Source organism: Macaca thibetana, chromosome 3 (genome assembly GCF_024542745.1).
Source record: "Macaca thibetana thibetana isolate TM-01 chromosome 3, ASM2454274v1, whole genome shotgun sequence".
In the NCBI taxonomy this organism is placed as follows: Eukaryota; Metazoa; Chordata; class Mammalia; order Primates; family Cercopithecidae; genus Macaca; species Macaca thibetana.
The window spans coordinates 1,176,735-1,195,356 of NC_065580.1; the positions used below are offsets into that span (position 1 = coordinate 1,176,735).

Below are 18,622 nucleotides of genomic sequence, written 5' to 3' on the forward strand. Positions count from 1 at the left end.
ATGATGGTGAAGGTGTTGATGGTGGAGATGCTGTTGTTGATGATGGGGTGATGATGGTGAAGGTGTTGATGGTGGAGATGCTGTTGTTGATGATGGGGTGATGATGATGGTGAAGGTGTTGATGGTGGAGATGCTGTTGTTGATGATGGGGTGATGATGATGGTGAAGGTGTTGATGGTGGAGATGCTGTTGTTGATGGTGGAAGATGATGATGGTGGGGATATGCTGCTGTGGATGGTGGGATGATGCTGATGGTGAGGGTGATGATGGTAGGGATGCTGGTGATGATGGTGGAGATAGTGGAGATGCTGTTGTTGATGGCGAAGGTGATGATGGTGAGGATGCTGCTATTGATAGTGGGATGATGCTGATGGTAAGGGTGATGATAGTGGGGATGCTGTTGTTGATGATGGGGTGGTGATGATGGTGAAGGTGTTGATGGTGGAGATGCTGTTGTTGATGGTGGAAGATGATGATGGTGGGGATGCTGCTGTGGATGGTGGGATGATGCTGATGGTGAGGGTGATGATGGTGGTGATGCTGGTGATGATGGTGGAGATAGTGGAGATGCTGTTGTTGATGGCGAAGGTGATGATGGTGAGGATGCTGCTATTGATAGTGGGATGATGCTGATGGTAAGGGTGATGATAGTGGGGATGCTGTTGTTGATGATGGGGTGATGATGGTGAAGGTGTTGATGGTGGAGATGCCGTTGTTGATGGTGGAAGATGATGATGGTGGGGATGCTGCTGTGGATGGTGGGATGATGCTGATGGTGAGGGTGATGATGGTGGTGATGCTGGTGATGATGGTGGAGATAGTGGAGATGCTGTTGTTGATGGTGAAGGTGATGATGGTGAGGATGCTGCTATTGATAGTGGGATGATGCTGATGGTAAGGGTGATGATAGTGGGGATGCTGTTGTTGATGATGGGGTGATGATGGTGAAGGTGTTGATGGTGGAGATGCCGTTGTTGATGGTGGAAGATGATGATGGTGGGGATGCTGCTGTGGATGGTGGGATGATGCTGATGGTGAGGGTGATGATGGTGGGATGTTAGTGATGCTGGTGGAGATAGTGGAGATGCTGTTGTTGATGGTGAAGGTGATGATGGCGAGGATACTGCTATTTATGGTGGGATGATGCTGATGGTGAGGGTGATGATGGTGGGGATGGTGCTGTGGATAGTGAAGATGACGATGGTGGGGATGCTGCTGTGGATGGTGGCATTGACACTAATGGTGATGATGATACTGCTGATGACTGCCATTTGTCAAGTTCCTCCTCTGAATTGTGTGCTGAGCAAGGCACTTTTACCTATACTCTCCCTAATCCTCACAGCAGGTTTTAAAGAAAACAGAATTATTTTTCTAGTTTTGCAGGTGGTGAAAGTGAGGCTTCAAGTTTACACAGTTTACACAGAGCTGACAGGATTGGGCCAGTCTCTCAGTGAGCCTTCTTTCCTGCTGGCTTTTACATTGTGTGGGCGACTGGGTTCTACTTCTCCTCGTATGGAAATGCAGTGGGTTGAAGAATATTCCCAGTAGAATATCATGTCAGCTTAAACATTAGCAGACTTTGGCAGAAGCTCTCCAATGCTTCATACCCACAGCTGGGCTACCCCAGAGATGCTCAGCCGGATTTCTCTTACACATAGTTTGAAGAATTCATGCACAGGAATGTCCATCGCATGTATTGGAAATTGGCCCATGTTCATGCCTTTAGGCTGCTAATTTCCAGGTTTGGGCACCTATGGTCTTAAAAATTATTCCACATTGTCTTTGGAAACCTCCCATCATTGGTATGTTGAAGTGAGACTGAAAACATCTTCACAATTGGGCATTTGAAAATGAGTCACAGAATTTTAAACTCAGAGCTGAGAGTGGAAGAAAAAGTCTAATTGGATAGTTCCTCATCAGTTGAGGTATGGATTTCCTGACTGCTTTAAAGAACATGAAGGTATAGGCCAGGCATGGTGGCTCATGCTTGTAATCCCAGCACTTTGGGAGGCCGAGGCGGGAGGATCACTTGAGGTCAGGAGTTAGAGACCAGCTTGACCAACATGGTAAAACCCCGTCTCTACTAAAAATGCAAAAAAATTAGCTGGGCGTGGTGATGTGTGCCTTAATCCCAGCTGCTCAGGAGGATGAGGCAGGAGAATCACTTGAAACCAGGAGGTAGAGGTTGCAGTGAGCTGAGATCGCGTCATTGCACTCCAGCATGGGCGACAGAGTGAGACTCCATCTCAAAAAAACAAACAAAATAACAAACAATGAAGGTATAATAAGGTAAAGTAAATAATAGTAATAATAGTAGTAGTCATAGCCATTAACCCTCCTGTGCCAGATACTATTATTATTATCCTTGTTTTACAGATGACCTAAATAAAGTGCTGAAGCACTAAGGTCGTAGCATTGGTGGTAGTTTAAACCCAGGCAGCTCCAGAGCCAGTTCCCTTTCCTTGGGGACCTCAAACCACAAAACAGCCAGTCAGCAGGAGAATACTTTTCTTCACTGCCCATGTTCCCAACTCTCAGGTCGTCTTGGTTATGGGATGGTCACTACCTTGGTGAGGAACACCGCAGCGTCTGCAATCATCTATTGAGTCGCCGGAGTGGCTTGCGAAAACCGATGTTTGCTATTATTTCTACAGGCCCTGTTGTTTGTGCTAACTACTGAAATATTCTTTTTCCTCTTCACCTTAATTTGATTCAGAACAGAAACCAAAAATAGATTGTTTATCCAAGTCTACTGCACAGATAACACTCTGCTGTGATTGTGTAATGCACTGAACCTAGTCAGTCCTGCACCTGGAGCCTCCAACTCAACTTTAATTAAAGGCCCTTTGAGTGGAAGCTCCAGGTGACTGCATTCATAGCAATGAGGGGAGAGCCGCTTGCAGGCACATAACAAGGGGTTTGGACACAGATCCCCAGCCCCCAGCACGGTGGCTGACCAGGTGTTCAGAGACAGCCTGTGCAAGAGGGAGTGCAGGCTGAGCTGGAGATTGACACTTACACCCAATTTGTGGGAAATTGCTGGAGGGGCTGTTTGTTGTGGTGGCATTCACTGTCTCTCACTCGCTCGCTCTCGCTCTTTCTCACGCTCTTGCTCGCTCACATATTCTCTTTCTTAAGGGAAGAATAGTTGATTTCAGGTAGTCCTTGGACAAAATTAAACAATTTGGATGATAACTAAAGTCCCATCACTTTAGAAATAATAATTAAAATATCTTAGAGATAATGGCTGGGTGCAGTGGCTCATGACTGTAATCCCAGCACTTTGGGAGGCTGAGGCAGGCCCCTCACTTGAGGTCAGGAGTTCGAGACCAGTCTGGCCAACATGGCAAAACCGCATCTCTACTAAAAATACAAAAATTAGCTGGGCACAGTGCCACACGCCTATAATCCCAGCTACTCGGGCGGCTGAAGCAGGAGAACCGTTTGAACCCCGGAGGTGGAGGTTGCCGTGGCTGAGATGTGCCCCTGCACTCCAGCCCGGGCAACAGTGAGAGACTCCATCTCAAAAGAAAAAAAAAATCTTAGAGATAATGTCCGATTTCCTTTTTTGACAGAAGAAAATTGAGTCTCTAGGGGTCAAGTGATTTACCCAAGTTCATATATGAGAACTGAAATTAGAACCTGATTCAAACTGGCCGGGCACGGTGGCTCATGCCTGTAATCCCAGCACTTTGGGAGGCTGAGGCAGGTGGATCACTTGAGGCTAAGAGTTCGAGACCAGCCTGGCTAACATGGTGAAACCCCATTTCCACTAAAACATACACACACGCAAAAATAGCCAGGTATAGTGTTGTGTTCCTGTGGTCCCAGCTACTTGGGAGGCAGAGGCATATGAGAATTGCATGAACTCAGGAGGCAGAGGTTGCAGTGAGCTGAGATTGCACCACTTCACTCCAGCCTGGGTGAAAGAGGGAGACTCTGTCTCAAAAAACAAACAAAAAAAAACACACCATAAAAAAAACAAACAAAAAAACCCAACCTGTATCAACCCATTTCCCAACTCCCAGGTTGCTATTGAAAAATCTAACCCAGAGAATGAACCCAAATATTTTCAGAAATAGCCAGACTCAGGAGTCAGATCCCCTTACCTTACTGCCAGCGATGGCTGCACACCCGTAGCTAGATGCTGAGGTGTCCACCTGCACTGACACGACATTGATCATGTGCCCCAAGGAGGTGCAAGTAGAAAATATGAATGGATGGGGTTTAAACTGTGTTGTCCACACACCCATGCATGCCCCCACGGAGCTCAGCGTGTGTGTCCAGGACTCGAAAGTCTCTAAGCTGGAAATTATTCATACTCAGCTTGTCCATGACATTTTGATGAAGCCTAAGTCCGAGGTAGAATATGGGAACTTTTCACATTTTTACAGCTGCCCTAGAGGTGAGGATAGCTGGGCCTTGGTTTGTCTAGTGACACAAAGTGTGATGAGGACATGTCCTCTTGGGGAGTTTTACTAAATGAGTGAGGAGAAAATATAGACAGAAATCTAATGAAAGACTGTTAGCCAGGGCATTGATTAGTAAATGATGTGATAGGTAATTATCGAACAAGACACGCTGGCATCTTCCCTGCTGCAGAACATTGCAGTTACAAGAGCAGGTGGCAAACATGTTTCAAGTCATCAGTAAAGAAGTTGGAATGAAGGCCTCCAGACAAGGCACTTGAGGCCTCTGCTGAGGGTTGCTGAAAGAGAGATTCAGGTATTGGGGAGCAGCTTTTCAGGGTTAAAGACCAGTGCAGGCATAAAATATGAACAGACGTTTCTTCAGAGAAGAGGTAGGAGTGGTCAATAAGGGCATGCCAAGAGGCAGCATCATTAGCCACCAGGGAGGCGCTGCCGAGCCTCACGAACGTGCCTGGGAGCGGCTCCTCTCGTTGCTGTGAAAGCAGTAACCCCGAGCTGCCGTGCAAAGGACCATTAGTTAAAGCTGAGTTGGAGGCTCCAGGTGCAGGACATACTCGGCTTAGCACATTATGCAAATGACACAGCGCGGTATTGCTTTCCAACCGCTAGGATGACCATAATAAAAACAGAAGGACAGTAGAAAGTGTTGGCAAGGATGCAGAGGAACTGGGATCTGCATCCATTACTGGTGAGCTTTTTCGTGGTGCTGCTGTGCTGGAAAACAGCTTGGGAGTTCCTCTATCAGTTAAATGTCGAGTTACCACGTAACATCCTCAAATAAACCCAAGAGAATTGAAAACACATTTATACAAAGACTCATAAACGAATACTCAGAGCAGCATTATTCAAAATAGCCAAAAGGTACAAAAAAGCAAATATCCATGAACTGATTGATGAATTTTTAAAATGTGGGATATACATGCAGTGGGATAGTACTCGCCTCAAAGAGGAAGGACATCCGGGCCCGTGCCCCGGCATCGGTATGGGTGCACCTGAGGACATTACGCTGAGGAAAACAAGCCAGGCACAGATGCCACACGTGGTGTGATTCCATTTACACGAAACGTCCAGAAGAGACTCATCCGTAGAGACCGAAAGCGAATGAGCAGTGTCGGGGTGGGAGGGAGGAATGGGGACGCTGCAAAGTCGCTTTTCAGGTGATGTGGATGTTCTGGACTTAGTAGTGATGTTTCACAACTCTGTGAATACACTAAAAACTGCTGATGTGAGTGAATTATCTCCATGAAGCTGTCATTAAAAATAACGCAGGAACAAATATGAAATAGGGACCTGAGTTGGTCAGAGTGAAAATGAGAGTCCTATTTTGGCTTTACATTTCAGAGATGTCCAGGGCTGTGTAGGACCTTGAAACCTGAGACCAAAGGGCATCTTGGTACCCCCAGGGCTGTTTAGGACCTTGAAAACTGAGACTGAAGGGCATCTTGGTGCCCCCGGCTAACGATGGAAATGCGACTCTTGCTCTGTTTTGCTCTCCTGCCCCTCCAGGGTGACGACCGCTTCTCCAAGAGCATCCTGACCTATGTGGCCCACACGTCTGTGCTGACCTACCCTCCCGGGCCCCAGGCCCAGCTCCCCGAGGACCTCCTGCCGCAGACCCTCAGCCAGCTCCAGCCAGACGAGCTCAGCCCTAAGGTGGACAGCAGTGTGGAGAGACACCATCTGATGGCAGCCCTCGGTGCCTATGCTGCCCAGAGGCCCCCAGCTCCCCCTGGGAAGGGCAGCCTGGAGCCGCAGTACCTTCTGCGCGCCCCGTCCAGAATGCCCAGGCCCTTGTTGTCGCCAGCCGTCCCCCAGAAGTGGCCTTCACCTCTGGGAGATCCTGAAGACCCCCCCAGCACAGGGGAAGGTGAGCCAGCCTGCTTGGTGTTTCTTGTTTGCTGACTGTCCTCTGTCCGGCCCCTCCTAGTGACAGACTCACTACATTCTCCCCACATGTGGGGTCTGCACACCGCACTCCCCCTGAGGACGTGCAGCAGGAGTGGGGCACGATGTGGGGAAGGGTCCCTTCTGCCCTCATACCCTCTCTGTGCTGGGAAGGAGTATGTGGTCATTTCAAGACCTGGGAATGCAGTGGTCGGCGAGAGGCAGGAGGTGATCCTGAGGGTGGGACAGAGAAGGCGCTGCTGAGGGTGTGAGGACAGTGAACACAGCAGCCGGTGGGAGGGCAAGGTGATCCTGAGGGTGTGAGGACAGTGAACGCGGCGGCCGGGGGGAGGAGGAGGTGATCCTGAGGGTGTGAGGACAGTGAACGCGGCGGCCGGGGGGAGGAGGGGGTGATCCTGAGGGTGTGAGGACAGTGAACGCGGCGGCCGGGGGGGAGGAGGAGGTGATCCTGAGGGTGTGAGGACAGTGAACGCGGAGGGTGTGAGGACGGAACCGGGGGGGGGGAGGAGGGGGTGATCCTGAGGGTGTGAGGACAGAGAACGCGGCGGCGGGGGGGGAGGAGGGGTGATCCTGGGGGATGAACGTGGCCTGAGGGTGTGAGGACAGTGAACGCGGCGGCCGGCGGGGGGGGGGGTGGGGGTGATCCTGAACGGGTGTGATCCTCAGGGTGTGAGGACAGTGAACGCGGCGGCCGGCGGGAGGAGGGGGTGATCCTGAGGGTGTGAGGACAGTGAACACGGCGGCCGGGGGGAGGAGGAGATGATCCTGAGGGTCTAGGGACGATGAAGGCAGCAGCTGGTGGGAGGGGGAGTTGCTCCTGAGGGTTTGGGGGACAGTGTGTGTTCCCTTCTCACTTCTCGTTCATCCCTTCCCCAGATTTTACGATTTCACAATTTTACTGCTGAAGCTGATGGATGGGGCGGGAAACATGGCTTGCAGGATGGGTCTGGCCCACAGCTTTTGTCGTCCTGTTATGGAAAATTGAATACGTTAAGTCCAGTGTCCTTTGTCGCTGAACTCACCCCTCCTGTGGCCCAGCATGTGGTCCTGGCCCATATTTATGGCAGTTTGCCGCGTCTTCCGAAGCCCCATCTGGATTTCGTGCTGCTCACCATGGGCTGGGTGAACAGTGTTGGCCTCGAGATGACCGCTGTGCCAAGAGCATGGCTTCCGGTGTCGCTACCTGAGTTAACCCACGTCAGGGCGGGCCCGGGGAGAAGGGCGTTTGCGGGTTCCTGTGGCTCTGTGATATGGAGAAGGTTCTGACCCATTTATTTCCCAACACCTTTTTCCCAAGACCATCCTGCACTGGATTGTGATAAAATATGACTTCCCCTTTGGAGGTAACAAACACTAAAATCAAGTAGATAACGGTTTTCACAAACATTGCCTGAGCGTCGTGTTATGTGAGCGCTCCATGCTCCCTAAGTGAAGGCTGAATGGGAACCTGAGAGCGAGCGTCAGCTTCTCTGCCGTCTGCAGCCGGAGGCTCTCCTGCCCTCGCTCTTTCTTTGTTCGTGCAGCCGTTATGGCAGATTTTAAATAGAAGGAATGTGAAGTTGCAATTAGAGGGAAGGACGTGTGACCATTACCAGTGCTTTCTCCTTGTTCCTGTCTTGGAGGAGAAGGACGGCGGAGGAGGCCAATGCCGCACTTGAGTGAGCGCTGCTGGAGCATTCATGGTGCTGTTTGCCACGGGAGCTGCCCGCCTGGAGTGGCCACTTTCCCTCCAGCACCTCTCCCTTTGGGGCCACGTCTCCTCTGTTCTAAGTCATGCTCTATTCCAAGAAACCCCTTTTCTTGATGGTCCTCCCTCCTGTGCTCTCTGTGTACTAGACACCATCGAGGGTCTTCACTGCCTCCTGCGCTTTCGTGGGTACTGGACGCTATCAGGGGGTCTTCACTGCCTCCTGTGCCCTCGTGGGTATTAGACACCAAGGGGGTCTTCACTGCCTCCTGTGCCCTCGTGGGTATTAGACACCAAGGGGGTCTTCACCGCCTCCTGTGCCCTCGTGGGTACTGGACGCTATCAGGGGGTCTTCACTTGTGACCTTGGGTCCCGTGTAGCTGCCGAGCTTCCCGTTCTCCTCCAGCTCAGTGTGGCCTCAGCCCTTGGCCACACGGCTGAGATCACCTTCAGCTTCTCGTCTCAGCCTTCCGTGGCCCTCCCCGGTGCTGGCTGCCCCTCCACCTGCATTCTTCCGCCTCTGTGCTCCTTCTAGTGGGGTCACGTTGGGTCGTCCTCTTGCTTCTCTAACGTCCCTTGTCTCTATCCTATCCCATCTCCCACAACTTAAAAAACCCCATTCACCTCTGTCCTCATTACTGGGAACAGAAAGCAGTAAACATCCTCACCCCCATCAAAGGGACGGAAACCCAGCTGGAGAGCCCGGTGTGGGTGAGGTCGCAGAGAGAATAGGGCGTGCTGCGGCTCCATGCGCCCTTCCAACGCGCGCTCCTGCTCTGCGCGCATTTCCTATGCATCCAGGGAGCTTCGCCTCTCTGCCTTGGCACCTTCTCCTTCCTCCCACACCCCAGGGTATGGATCTTCGGAAACAGCGTCCTGAACGTGCTCCCTCCACTCTCCCGTGATCCCTCCGATTTACACAATGTGCCTGGCATTCTTCCTGAGCTACCCTGCAATGCTGGTGCTCTTCTGATTGGTGATCACTGTCTTCCTAATCGCACTGTGTGCTTTACAAAAGCATCATGTAAAACGGCAAATATGAAATATGCAGAGAAAATTGAGAACCCCATACAGGCATCACCTATGAAATACACAGAGAATATTGAGAACCCTGTACAGGCATCTCCTATGAAACAGAGAATATTGAGAACCCCATACAGGCATCACCTATGAAATACACAGAGAATATTGAGAACCCCATACAGGCATCTCCTATGAAACAGAGAATATTGAGAACCCCATACAGGCATCACCTGTCTGCCACAAATGGTGACTCTCAGGCTTTCCTGATACTCCTCTGCACCCACTACAGCCCCCTGCTCTGCCCTGGGATGATTCGAAAGCAAATCCAGACATGGAATGATGTCTCAAGATGAGAGGCCCTAGCTAGTTAGACATTCTCAACACAAAGAGCAACTGCACCCAAGCAGGAAGGGAGGACCCTGCGATGATGCCAGGGAGCAGAAAACTTCTTTACAGGTCAGAGAGCAGGGTCACCCTCCTGCCGCACGGTCGGGTCCACCATGAGACCCTGGCTGTTCAGTCTTCAGAGAGTGAGAGGGAAGGCCCATGCGTACCTGCTCCCAAAGAAGCAGTCAGTCAACGAGGCCGCAGGCCGCACACATGCGACAAAAGTTCACCTGGTAAAAGCTTTAAAAAGAGACCCTCTTCCATCACTTATTCATAATTCACATCTGGTCTGCTTCCAAAGAGCTTTAAAGCAGGTTCAATCGAAGGCCTATCTAAGGTGGGGTGACGGGGAGGACAGCAGGTGACGTGCAGTGGCCGGTGAAGGAATTTGGGGCTCATCCAGTTCAGCATCTCCAGTTTCCCCGCTTGACACCTGACAGTCATGGACCTCGTTGCTGTCTCCATAGTTTGCCTTTTCCTGAATGTTCTGGGGTTGGAACCGTACAATATGTGGCCTTTTCACAGTCACATGCCTTCAAGATTCCCCCGTCTTTTCATGGCTCATTTCTCTTTAGTGCTGAATAATACTGTATTATTACATTATAATCCATAACATCCCATTGTATAGATGGGCCACAATTTATTCTCCTACTGAGGAACAGCTTAGTTGCTTCCATGTTTTGGCGATTATTCATAAAGCTGCCATCAGCACCCTCATGCAGGTTTTTGTATGGGTGTAAGTCTTCAGCTTCTACTGGTAAGTACCAAGGAGTGTAATCACTGGATCACATAGTAAGAGAACGTTTGGTTTTGGAGGCAGCCACCAAACTGTCTTCCCCAGTGGCTGTGGCATTCTGCGTTCTGCGTGTCACCAGCAGTGAACGAGCTGCTGTTGCTCCACATCCTCGCCTGCACTGGGTGTTGTCGGTGTTCTGGGTTCTGGCCGTTCTGAGAGGTGTGTGGTGGTGTCTCGTTGTCATTTGCATTCACATTTCCCTGATGATGGAGGAAGCAGAGCATCTCCACATGCTTGTTTTCCTCTGTGTGTCTTCTTTGGTGAGGTGTCTGTGGTGGTGTCTGGGCCATGTTTTAGTTAGGCTGTTTGTTTCCTTATTGTTCAGTTTGTAAAGTTCTTGAGTATGTTAGATATTGGTCCTTTATCAGATATCAGATACATCTTCTGTAAACGTTTTCTCCCAGTCTGTGGCTTGTCTTTTCATTCTCTTGAGAGCGTCTTTTGCAGAGCATTAGTTTTTATTTTAATGAAGTCCGACTTACCAATTATTTTATTCATGGATTTTGCCTTTGGTGTTGGATTTTAAAAAGTCATCACCAAACCCAAGGTCATCTAGAGTTTCTCCTCTCTTACCTTTAAGGAGTTTTATGGTTTTTCATTTTGTAATGAGTTCTGTGATCCATTCTGAGTTAGTTGTGAAGGGTGTAAGGTCTGCATCTGGAATTGTTTCTGTGCGTGTGTACGTCCAGTTGTCCAGCACCATTTGTTAAGAGGCGATCCTTTCTCCATAGCATCAACTTTGCTTCTTTTCAAAGCTCAGCTGACCTCATGTCTGTGGACCCATGTCTGTGCTCTCTGTTCTGCTTCATTGATCTGTTTGTCTGTGTCACCAGCCCCACCCTGCCTGGATTCCTGTGGAGTTGGAGGGAGTCATAATGATGGGTGTAGTGAGTCTTAACGACAGGTGTAGTGCGTCCTAACGATGGGTGGTGTTGTCCTCCACCTTTGTTCTTCTTCAGTATTGTGTTGGCTGTTCTGGGTCACTCGCCTCTCCATGTAAACTTTAGAATAAATTTGCTTGTATCCAAAAAATGACTTGCTGGGATTTTGACTGCGATTTCATTAAATGCATAGATCAAGTTGGAGGACTGACATGCTGACAATATTGAGTCTTTGGGAGCCAGTCGTAATCCTGAAAGATACAGTCCTGAATGCCATAATTCTGAATGTTAAGATCCTGAAATATCAAAATCCCTAAGGTCCCTAAAAGCCCGAAAATCACAGTCTCAAAATATCAAAATCCCAAAAATGTAATTCTGGAAAAAATTGTTTAAAAGACATTTATTTACATTTTTAAAAGGGAATTTATTTGCAAAACATATAAAATCATGACAAAACACTTCATAGGCCATTTTGCACAATAAAATAAGCGATAATAACATTCGTATTTTTGCAGGCACGAGCCCTTAGATATCTTGACGACAGTTGCGTGGGCATAGCGGTTATGAGCAGATGAACCGTGTTCGTGAAGACGTAGGTCAGGAAGGGAGATGTATAAAAGCGACACTCTGCTTGGTAATTGTGTGCACCCAGCTGTATGACTGCAGGCGTCTGAAATACCCTGATGAACAGCCTAAGTCTTTTGACGAGATCAGTCAAAAACCCTGATGGGTCACCACTGCATAAACAGTCGAAGAGCTGAGATCTCAAGAAATTGTATCTTTCACAAATGAAGATGTACGAAAAGGACATTCTTCATTTGTTGAGGAAGTTGCAGTGTTTTTACGATGAGAACCAGGGAAGCTGATGGTGTAACTCTCAGTCTGAGGACCCAGGGACGGCTGGTGTGAGTCCTGGAGTCTGAAGGCTGGCAAACCTGGTGCTCTGATGTCCAGGGCAGCGGAAGGAAAGTCTGCCCCAGTGCTCAGAGGGAGCCTAATTCACCCTCCGTGTTTGTTCTCTCTGGGCCCCAGCTGTTTGGATGGTGCCTGCCCACCAACACTGAGGCAGACCTTCCCCCAGCCCACTCAGACTCCACCCTATCTCCCTGGAGACACCTCCCAGAAACACCCAAAATGAAGCTTTACTGGATTTCTAGGTGTTCCTTAACCCAGTCAAGTTGACACTTAAAACTAAGTCCACAGTTTCAACTCCTTATCAACTTAGCACACAACTCCTTAAATTATGCTTAATTTCCAAATAAAGACAATAACAAGGTAACAGCTCCACCCAGCAGGTTGCAGCTCTTCTGTGATTATCATTTAGGGATTTTAAACATTAGCAACATTAGACTTTTGAGGTTTAGACTCTGTTTAGAGATTTTGATATTCAGAGATTTGGGGATTTCACTATTTGGGATTATGGCAATTGGGACGGTTTCTTTTGAGATTATGATCCAAACCTGTGTCTTGCTAGCCATGAGCATGCAATATTTATACACTGTTTCTCCATTTCTTTACTTCTGCTTTCTTTCATCAGTCCTGTAATTTTTTTTTCAAGTAGATACAGTACTTGTGTAATGCCATTCTTTCAGCTCAAGACTCTGATGACAGTGAAAGCATTTTGAAAATCACTTTGGGACATGCATCAGACACCGTTTTCTAAATGAACCAATAACAAATAATGTGTGGGGTGTCCACTGTTGTAATCCTTGCTCACTGATCAAACACCAGCCACACTGAACAGGAAACAACACCGGTAACCAACCTGTTAGAATGCTTTCTTTCATCATCTTGGTTCTGCGCCCTCCAGAGCCTGAATGGGAATTACAAGACCCTAATTCACATCATGACGGCTGACTTTTGGTTCTGAATTTCACATTGCAGCCTCTTCCCAACAAACCTGGTATTTCTTCTATTCAGGCGTCTTATTATACTCTCACTTGTATGGCCAAGGTAATTACGGGTCTCCACCCAGCCAGCCGCTGTTCTAAGGTGGGGCCCGTGGCGTTCATTTGGGAAGTGACTGGGAAACTCACGTGGAAGCTGGAAGAACTTGTTTCTGTCGCCGGCCATGCAACTCTCCAGCCATGCAAGCTTCGCATGGTTATGCCTGAGTTCACTCATTCATTCAGAAAGCTCTTGTGAAGTCCCAGCCAATCACTCGGGCTCCTGATTCTCCCGAGTTCACTCATTCATTCAGAAAGCTCTTGTGAAGTCCCAGCCAATCACTTGGGCTCCTGATTCTCTCGAGTTCACTCATTCATTCGGAAAGCACTTGCGAAGTCCTGGCCAATCACACAGGCTCCCGGTCCTCTCCCCTCATCCAAGATAAGTGTGTTCTGGTCCTCTTCTCCTTCGAGCCTCCCGTGAGCCTGAGGTCCTGCGTTGGCTGGTATGGTGCCCACTTCCCTGTCGTGTTGGTGGTGGGAATCCCAGACTGAAAACCCTCACCAAGAAGGGCGTGTGCCCCGCAGCCCAGTCTCAGGAGGGCACTGAACCAAAGCTTTGACTTTTCACGGTGACAGCAGTAGATGATAATACAGAAAACACGAGGCCAATGCTTCCGTCACTCTGGAGAAAATATGCCCACATTTTTGGGGTCATTTTCACTTGAAAGGAAGCACCTGCTGCCTTTTCATTTTTAAGAAATTCATTCATATTTGAATGCAGGCCAGTGCCGCTCGGTATTCTAAACCCAAGCATGCCTCTTGGCTTAAAAAAAAAATTAGAAGAGAATTGGCCACCTAATCACTGGCACACAGAGGCGCCTCTCACAGGCTGCTCCAGGAGGAAGCCACTGATAAATTCTTAATCTCAGATCCATGCCCCTGGCTGCAGTTCACGAGCACCCTCCAAAGCAGGAGGAGAAGGCACCTATGTTATCAAAGCGCCTCTCATCCCAGCGAAACAGTCCCGTGCTCCGTGTGCACTGCCTGAGGCTTTTCTTCCTGCGCATCAGCACACCATAGAGGCAGCAGCAGCGCAGTCTCTCCCAGGGGTGCTGGTGGGGGAGGGGTCACGCTGTGGCTTATATAGCCAAAGTAGGGATCCTCTCACTGCCCCTTGAGGACACACCCACTGCTCAGCAGCCCTGACGCGGATGCACCCAGTGCGGGGTGGCAGCGGCCGTGTGTGGCTGGCAGCCCCGGACCCGTGTGTGGCTGGCAGCCCCGGACCCGTGTGTGGCTGGCAGCCCCGGACCTGCACTGCTCAGGCCCGCCCAGCTCATGTCTTCTTCCGGCGGGAGGCAGCTCCCCCGTTTCTGCATCAGTGCAGAGTCACTGCCTTCAGATTTGGGAGAAGCGAGAGAGTCATCAACTCTGCCCCATGTGAGAAGTGGTGTTCCACGGTGTTCGGCTGATGCCCTTACGGACTCTGCTTAAACGCCTATGAGGTCACTGCTTTCCTGCCAGGCCCGTGCTGCTGTGAGCCAGCTGCAGCTGCATCTGCTGGAAGGATTTTTACTTTCAGAATTGGGCTGAAATTTGCCTCTGTCTGACTGGGACTTGTTAGGGCACCTAAAGGCACTTCACTGACACTGCCCCCCTGAGGTTTTCCTCCCACCACCTTCCGCCATGGCTCTAATGGGCAGGCCTTCCAGAGCCACATGGAACAGGGGTGCTCTCTGCTGTGTAAGCATCCTCCACGTATGATGTCATCCTTCCTGTCGCTTTTCCAAATCTCCCCAGTTCCAACCTGAACGCTGTTGGTTAATGGAGGCCACTGATTACATGGTGACGTTTCCCCTCTGAGGGCACAGAGCAGGTGCAGGGAAGGCGCTGGGGGAGCCTTTCCCCTTCCTGCAGGCGAGTGTGTCACAGGCTGGAACTGGGGGCTCAAGGCCCCGGGATATTCTGCGCAGCAGTTGGTTCGCTTCGGGTCTGATCTTGCCGAGCATCTGACTGTAGCTGTGTGTTCACCTGCGCTCTCCACCGGCATTTCTAGAACTTTTCAAGATAACTGTTCCCATTAAGAGAGCATTTCTATAGATGTCAGCCTAGCTCATTTAGCAAATGTGGGCAGCTCCGAAGTCCCACCCCTGAAACATCTGTGAAACGTTTTCTCTTCTGGTCTTACCTGCCATCCAGTCCATGGCGGGCTGCGTTACCTGTCATCTGTTAGTTCACATTCTGAGTGTGCAAACTCACACTAACGTGAACCTAAAGGAAGCATTCTTTAGAAAGCCATTTGACTGCCAATCCCCACACCCCACTGAAGTCACGTCATTAATGCCAGAGCTAATTTGATACATTTTTTTCTTCTTTGCCTCACTATTGCATTCAATAGAGAAAGCATTAGACTGGGTGAATGCAGAGCCCTGTGAGTGTGACAGTGCAGAAGAAGCTTCTTCCCAGGCTGCAGTGTGGGCACTTTTCTTTAGTGAGGGAGAGATGCACGCCACTAAGCGGTGATGCTGTTACACCATCAAATTGGAAGGAGCATACATTTTACTACATTTGTATTGTTTCCAGTGAAAACAGACAGCAGGCTGGCCTATGATTATGTCAGTTTCTCCCTGTGGAAGCCCAGATAAGGAGAGAATGCAATAATGAGCTCCTACTAAATTTACCTGAATCCTCTGCAAATACCCAAGTTTTGGACTCCAGCAATTAAATGGGCTGTATGTCCTCTAAACCAAAGGAACACAGTCCATTCCCCATGATGGTGGGTGATGGTGAGGATGGTGGTGATGATGATGGTGTTGATGATGGTAATGATAGTGTTGATGGTGATGATGGTGATGACGGCAATGATGATGATGGTGTTGATGGTGATGGTAATGATGGTGATGGTGATGATAATGGTGATGGTGATGATAGTGTTGGTAGTGATCATAATGATGGTGATGGTGATGATGGCGTTGGTGATGGTGATGATGGTGTTGATAGTGTTGATGGTGATGGTGATGGTGATGGCACTGGTGATGATGATGGTGTTGATAGTGTTGATGGCGATGGTGATAATGGTGATGGTGATGATGGCATTGGTGATGATGGTGTTGATAGTATTGATGGTGATGGTGATGATGGTGATAGTGATGATGGCATTGGTGATGATGATGGTGTTGATGGTGATGATGATGGTGTTGATAGTGTTGATGGTGATAATGGCATTGGTGATGGCGATGATGATGGTGTTGGTAGTGTTGATGGTGATGGTGATTATGACATGGTGATGGTGATTATGACGTTGTGATGGTGATGATAGTGTTGATGGTGATGGTGATGATAGTGTTGATAGTGATGGTAATGATGGCGATGGTGATGATGGCGTTGGTGATGGTGGTGATAGTGTTGATGGTGATGGTGATGATGATGATGGTGATGATAGTGATGATAGTGTGATGATGGTGATGGTGATGGTGATGTTAAGTTGTGGTGTGTTCCTTCATGTATACGTGGTTTGTAGCACTTAGAAGCTTGTTGTGCATGATTCCCACTGTCTTTGTGAAAAACAAAGTTTGTGGTGAGGTTATCCTGTACCATTTTGTTTGGGATGACCTTAGGGGATTGACATGTAATTTCAGTAGGGCCGGGCTGTGGCAGTTGAGCATGGCAGAGTCATGTGACTGATGTCTTACTCCAGACATTGGTGATGGTGATGATAGTGTTGATGGTGATAGTGATGATGATGGTGATGATAGTGTTGATGGTGATGGCAATGATGATGGTGTTAATGGTGATGATAGTGTTGATGGTGATGGTGATGATGGTGATGGTGATAGCAATGATGATGGTGATGATGGTGTTGGTGATGCTGGTGCTGCTGATGGTGATGGTGGGTGTTCAGATGTGGCTGTGTACCTTCATGTATACGTGGTTGTAAAGGCACTTAGAAGCAAAAGCTGTTGTGCATGATTCCCACTGTCTTTGTGAAAACAATGTTGTGGTGAGGTTATCTGCAGGCTTTGCTGATTCTTTAAAGCTTGTACCATTTGTTTGGAAGACCTTAGGATGACATGTAATTTCAGTAGGCCGGGCTGTGGCAGTTGAGCATGCAGAGTCATGTGAGCTGATGTCTTACTCCAGGCTTTACACATTTAATATCCTGACATTTTGTGTAATTGCCTTATGAGAGCCTACTTGGAGCACTGAAAGCTACTTAAAATGTCATTATAAACTGGCCAGATTGCAGAATTATATGGTGTGGTTGATGGAACACAACGTTTTACTTTGATATTCTTGTTATCTGTGCCCTGTGCTGCAGCCCTTCTTCAACCCACCAGGGCTCACTGGACACTGCAAAACATTCTTCTTCATTTCTCTTCATCTTCAAATGGCGGGTAGTGGATGCTTCTGAGCTGACTCAGCATGTCCATAAAATGCTGTGTGTGTGGTTTGTAGAGGTTACAGGGAGAGGATTCCTAGTACACGCTAACTGTTCTCCCATAAGCTGCCCAGCGACTTAGAATCTTCTCTTGTATACTTATGATTTTTTAAAAGTTATTTTTCATTAATGATAACCTAAAAAGTTTCTTTTTCAGATGAGGGGAAGTAATTTTTCGAGCTGCTGAGGGTGGACATCTCAGCCCTGCATGTCGAGGTTGGAGATTGGGGGACACTCTCGGTGAGCCCAGGTGCTCGAAAATGGAACATGCTCGTCAGCTGAATGTCCTGGTTACGTTAGCCTTTACCAGAAACACAGCCTGGATTCAACACTTGTTTAAAAATCTCTCATGAATACATTGATCTATTTTTCTGCCTTGGCCAGTGCTCCTGAAGTCTGAAGGTGGGTCTCACACACACTGCCCCGCTTGAGGCAAAAGGGCCTGCAGGAAATAGCGTTGCTGCCGGCCAAGCTCCAGCGCTCGGCAGAGCACCCATGGCCGCCTCCGCCCCACGGCCTCTTCCCTCAGATGACTGTGTTTTCTTATCATTCACGCCCTCAGTGCCACACTACACCACCTAAACTTGGTGTGTCTGTCATGAGGCTTAGCAAACAGCAAAGAGTGGTTTTGCTTACTTTCTGTTCTTATTTTTCATATATTTTATTTCTTTTATATTTAAAATATATTCTTGCCACTTCTTTTTGTTCAGCATAACTTAGATCCCAAAAATTATAAGGTAATTTTTTTGTGTTTTCAAGAGACATCACTTGGGTTTATCTTTTTTTCTTTGTTTTTAGTTAGACTCTTGCTCTGTTGCTCAGGCTGGAGTGCAATGGCGCGATCTCGGCTCCCTGCAACCTCCACCTCCCATGTTCAAGCGATTCTCCTGCCTTAGCCTCCTGAGTAGCTGGGACTACAGGCGTGAGCCACCACGCCTGGCTCATTTTTATATTTTTGGTAGACGAGGTTTCCACCATGTTGACCAGGCTGGTCTCGAACTCCTGACCTCAGGTGATCCACCCACGTCGGCCCTGCAAAGTGCTGGGATTACAGGCGTGAGCCACTGTGCCCCAGCCGGGTTTATCTTTTTAAAACTCAGTGAGTTAATTGGATTGCCTTTGTTAGAGATTAAAAATAAGAAGGGTATTTTTTAACCTCTTGATAAAAGGTAACATCTTACACATT

The 18,622-nt window shown here is 48.7% G+C and overlaps 2 protein-coding genes across 2 annotated transcripts in view; one reads left to right on the plus strand and one right to left on the minus strand.

Annotated features, from left to right (window-relative positions):
- Window positions 1–18,622, minus strand: part of DYNC2I1 (dynein 2 intermediate chain 1) — an 850,736-nt gene that overhangs the window by 768,036 nt on the left and 64,078 nt on the right.
- Window positions 1–18,622, plus strand: part of PTPRN2 (protein tyrosine phosphatase receptor type N2) — a 1,007,974-nt gene that overhangs the window by 398,788 nt on the left and 590,564 nt on the right. Inside the window, exon 6 of the mRNA XM_050785710.1 lies at window positions 5,937–6,297. Coding sequence (XP_050641667.1) covers window positions 5,937–6,297 — 361 coding nt within the window. The remainder of the gene's footprint in view (window positions 1–5,936; window positions 6,298–18,622) is intronic.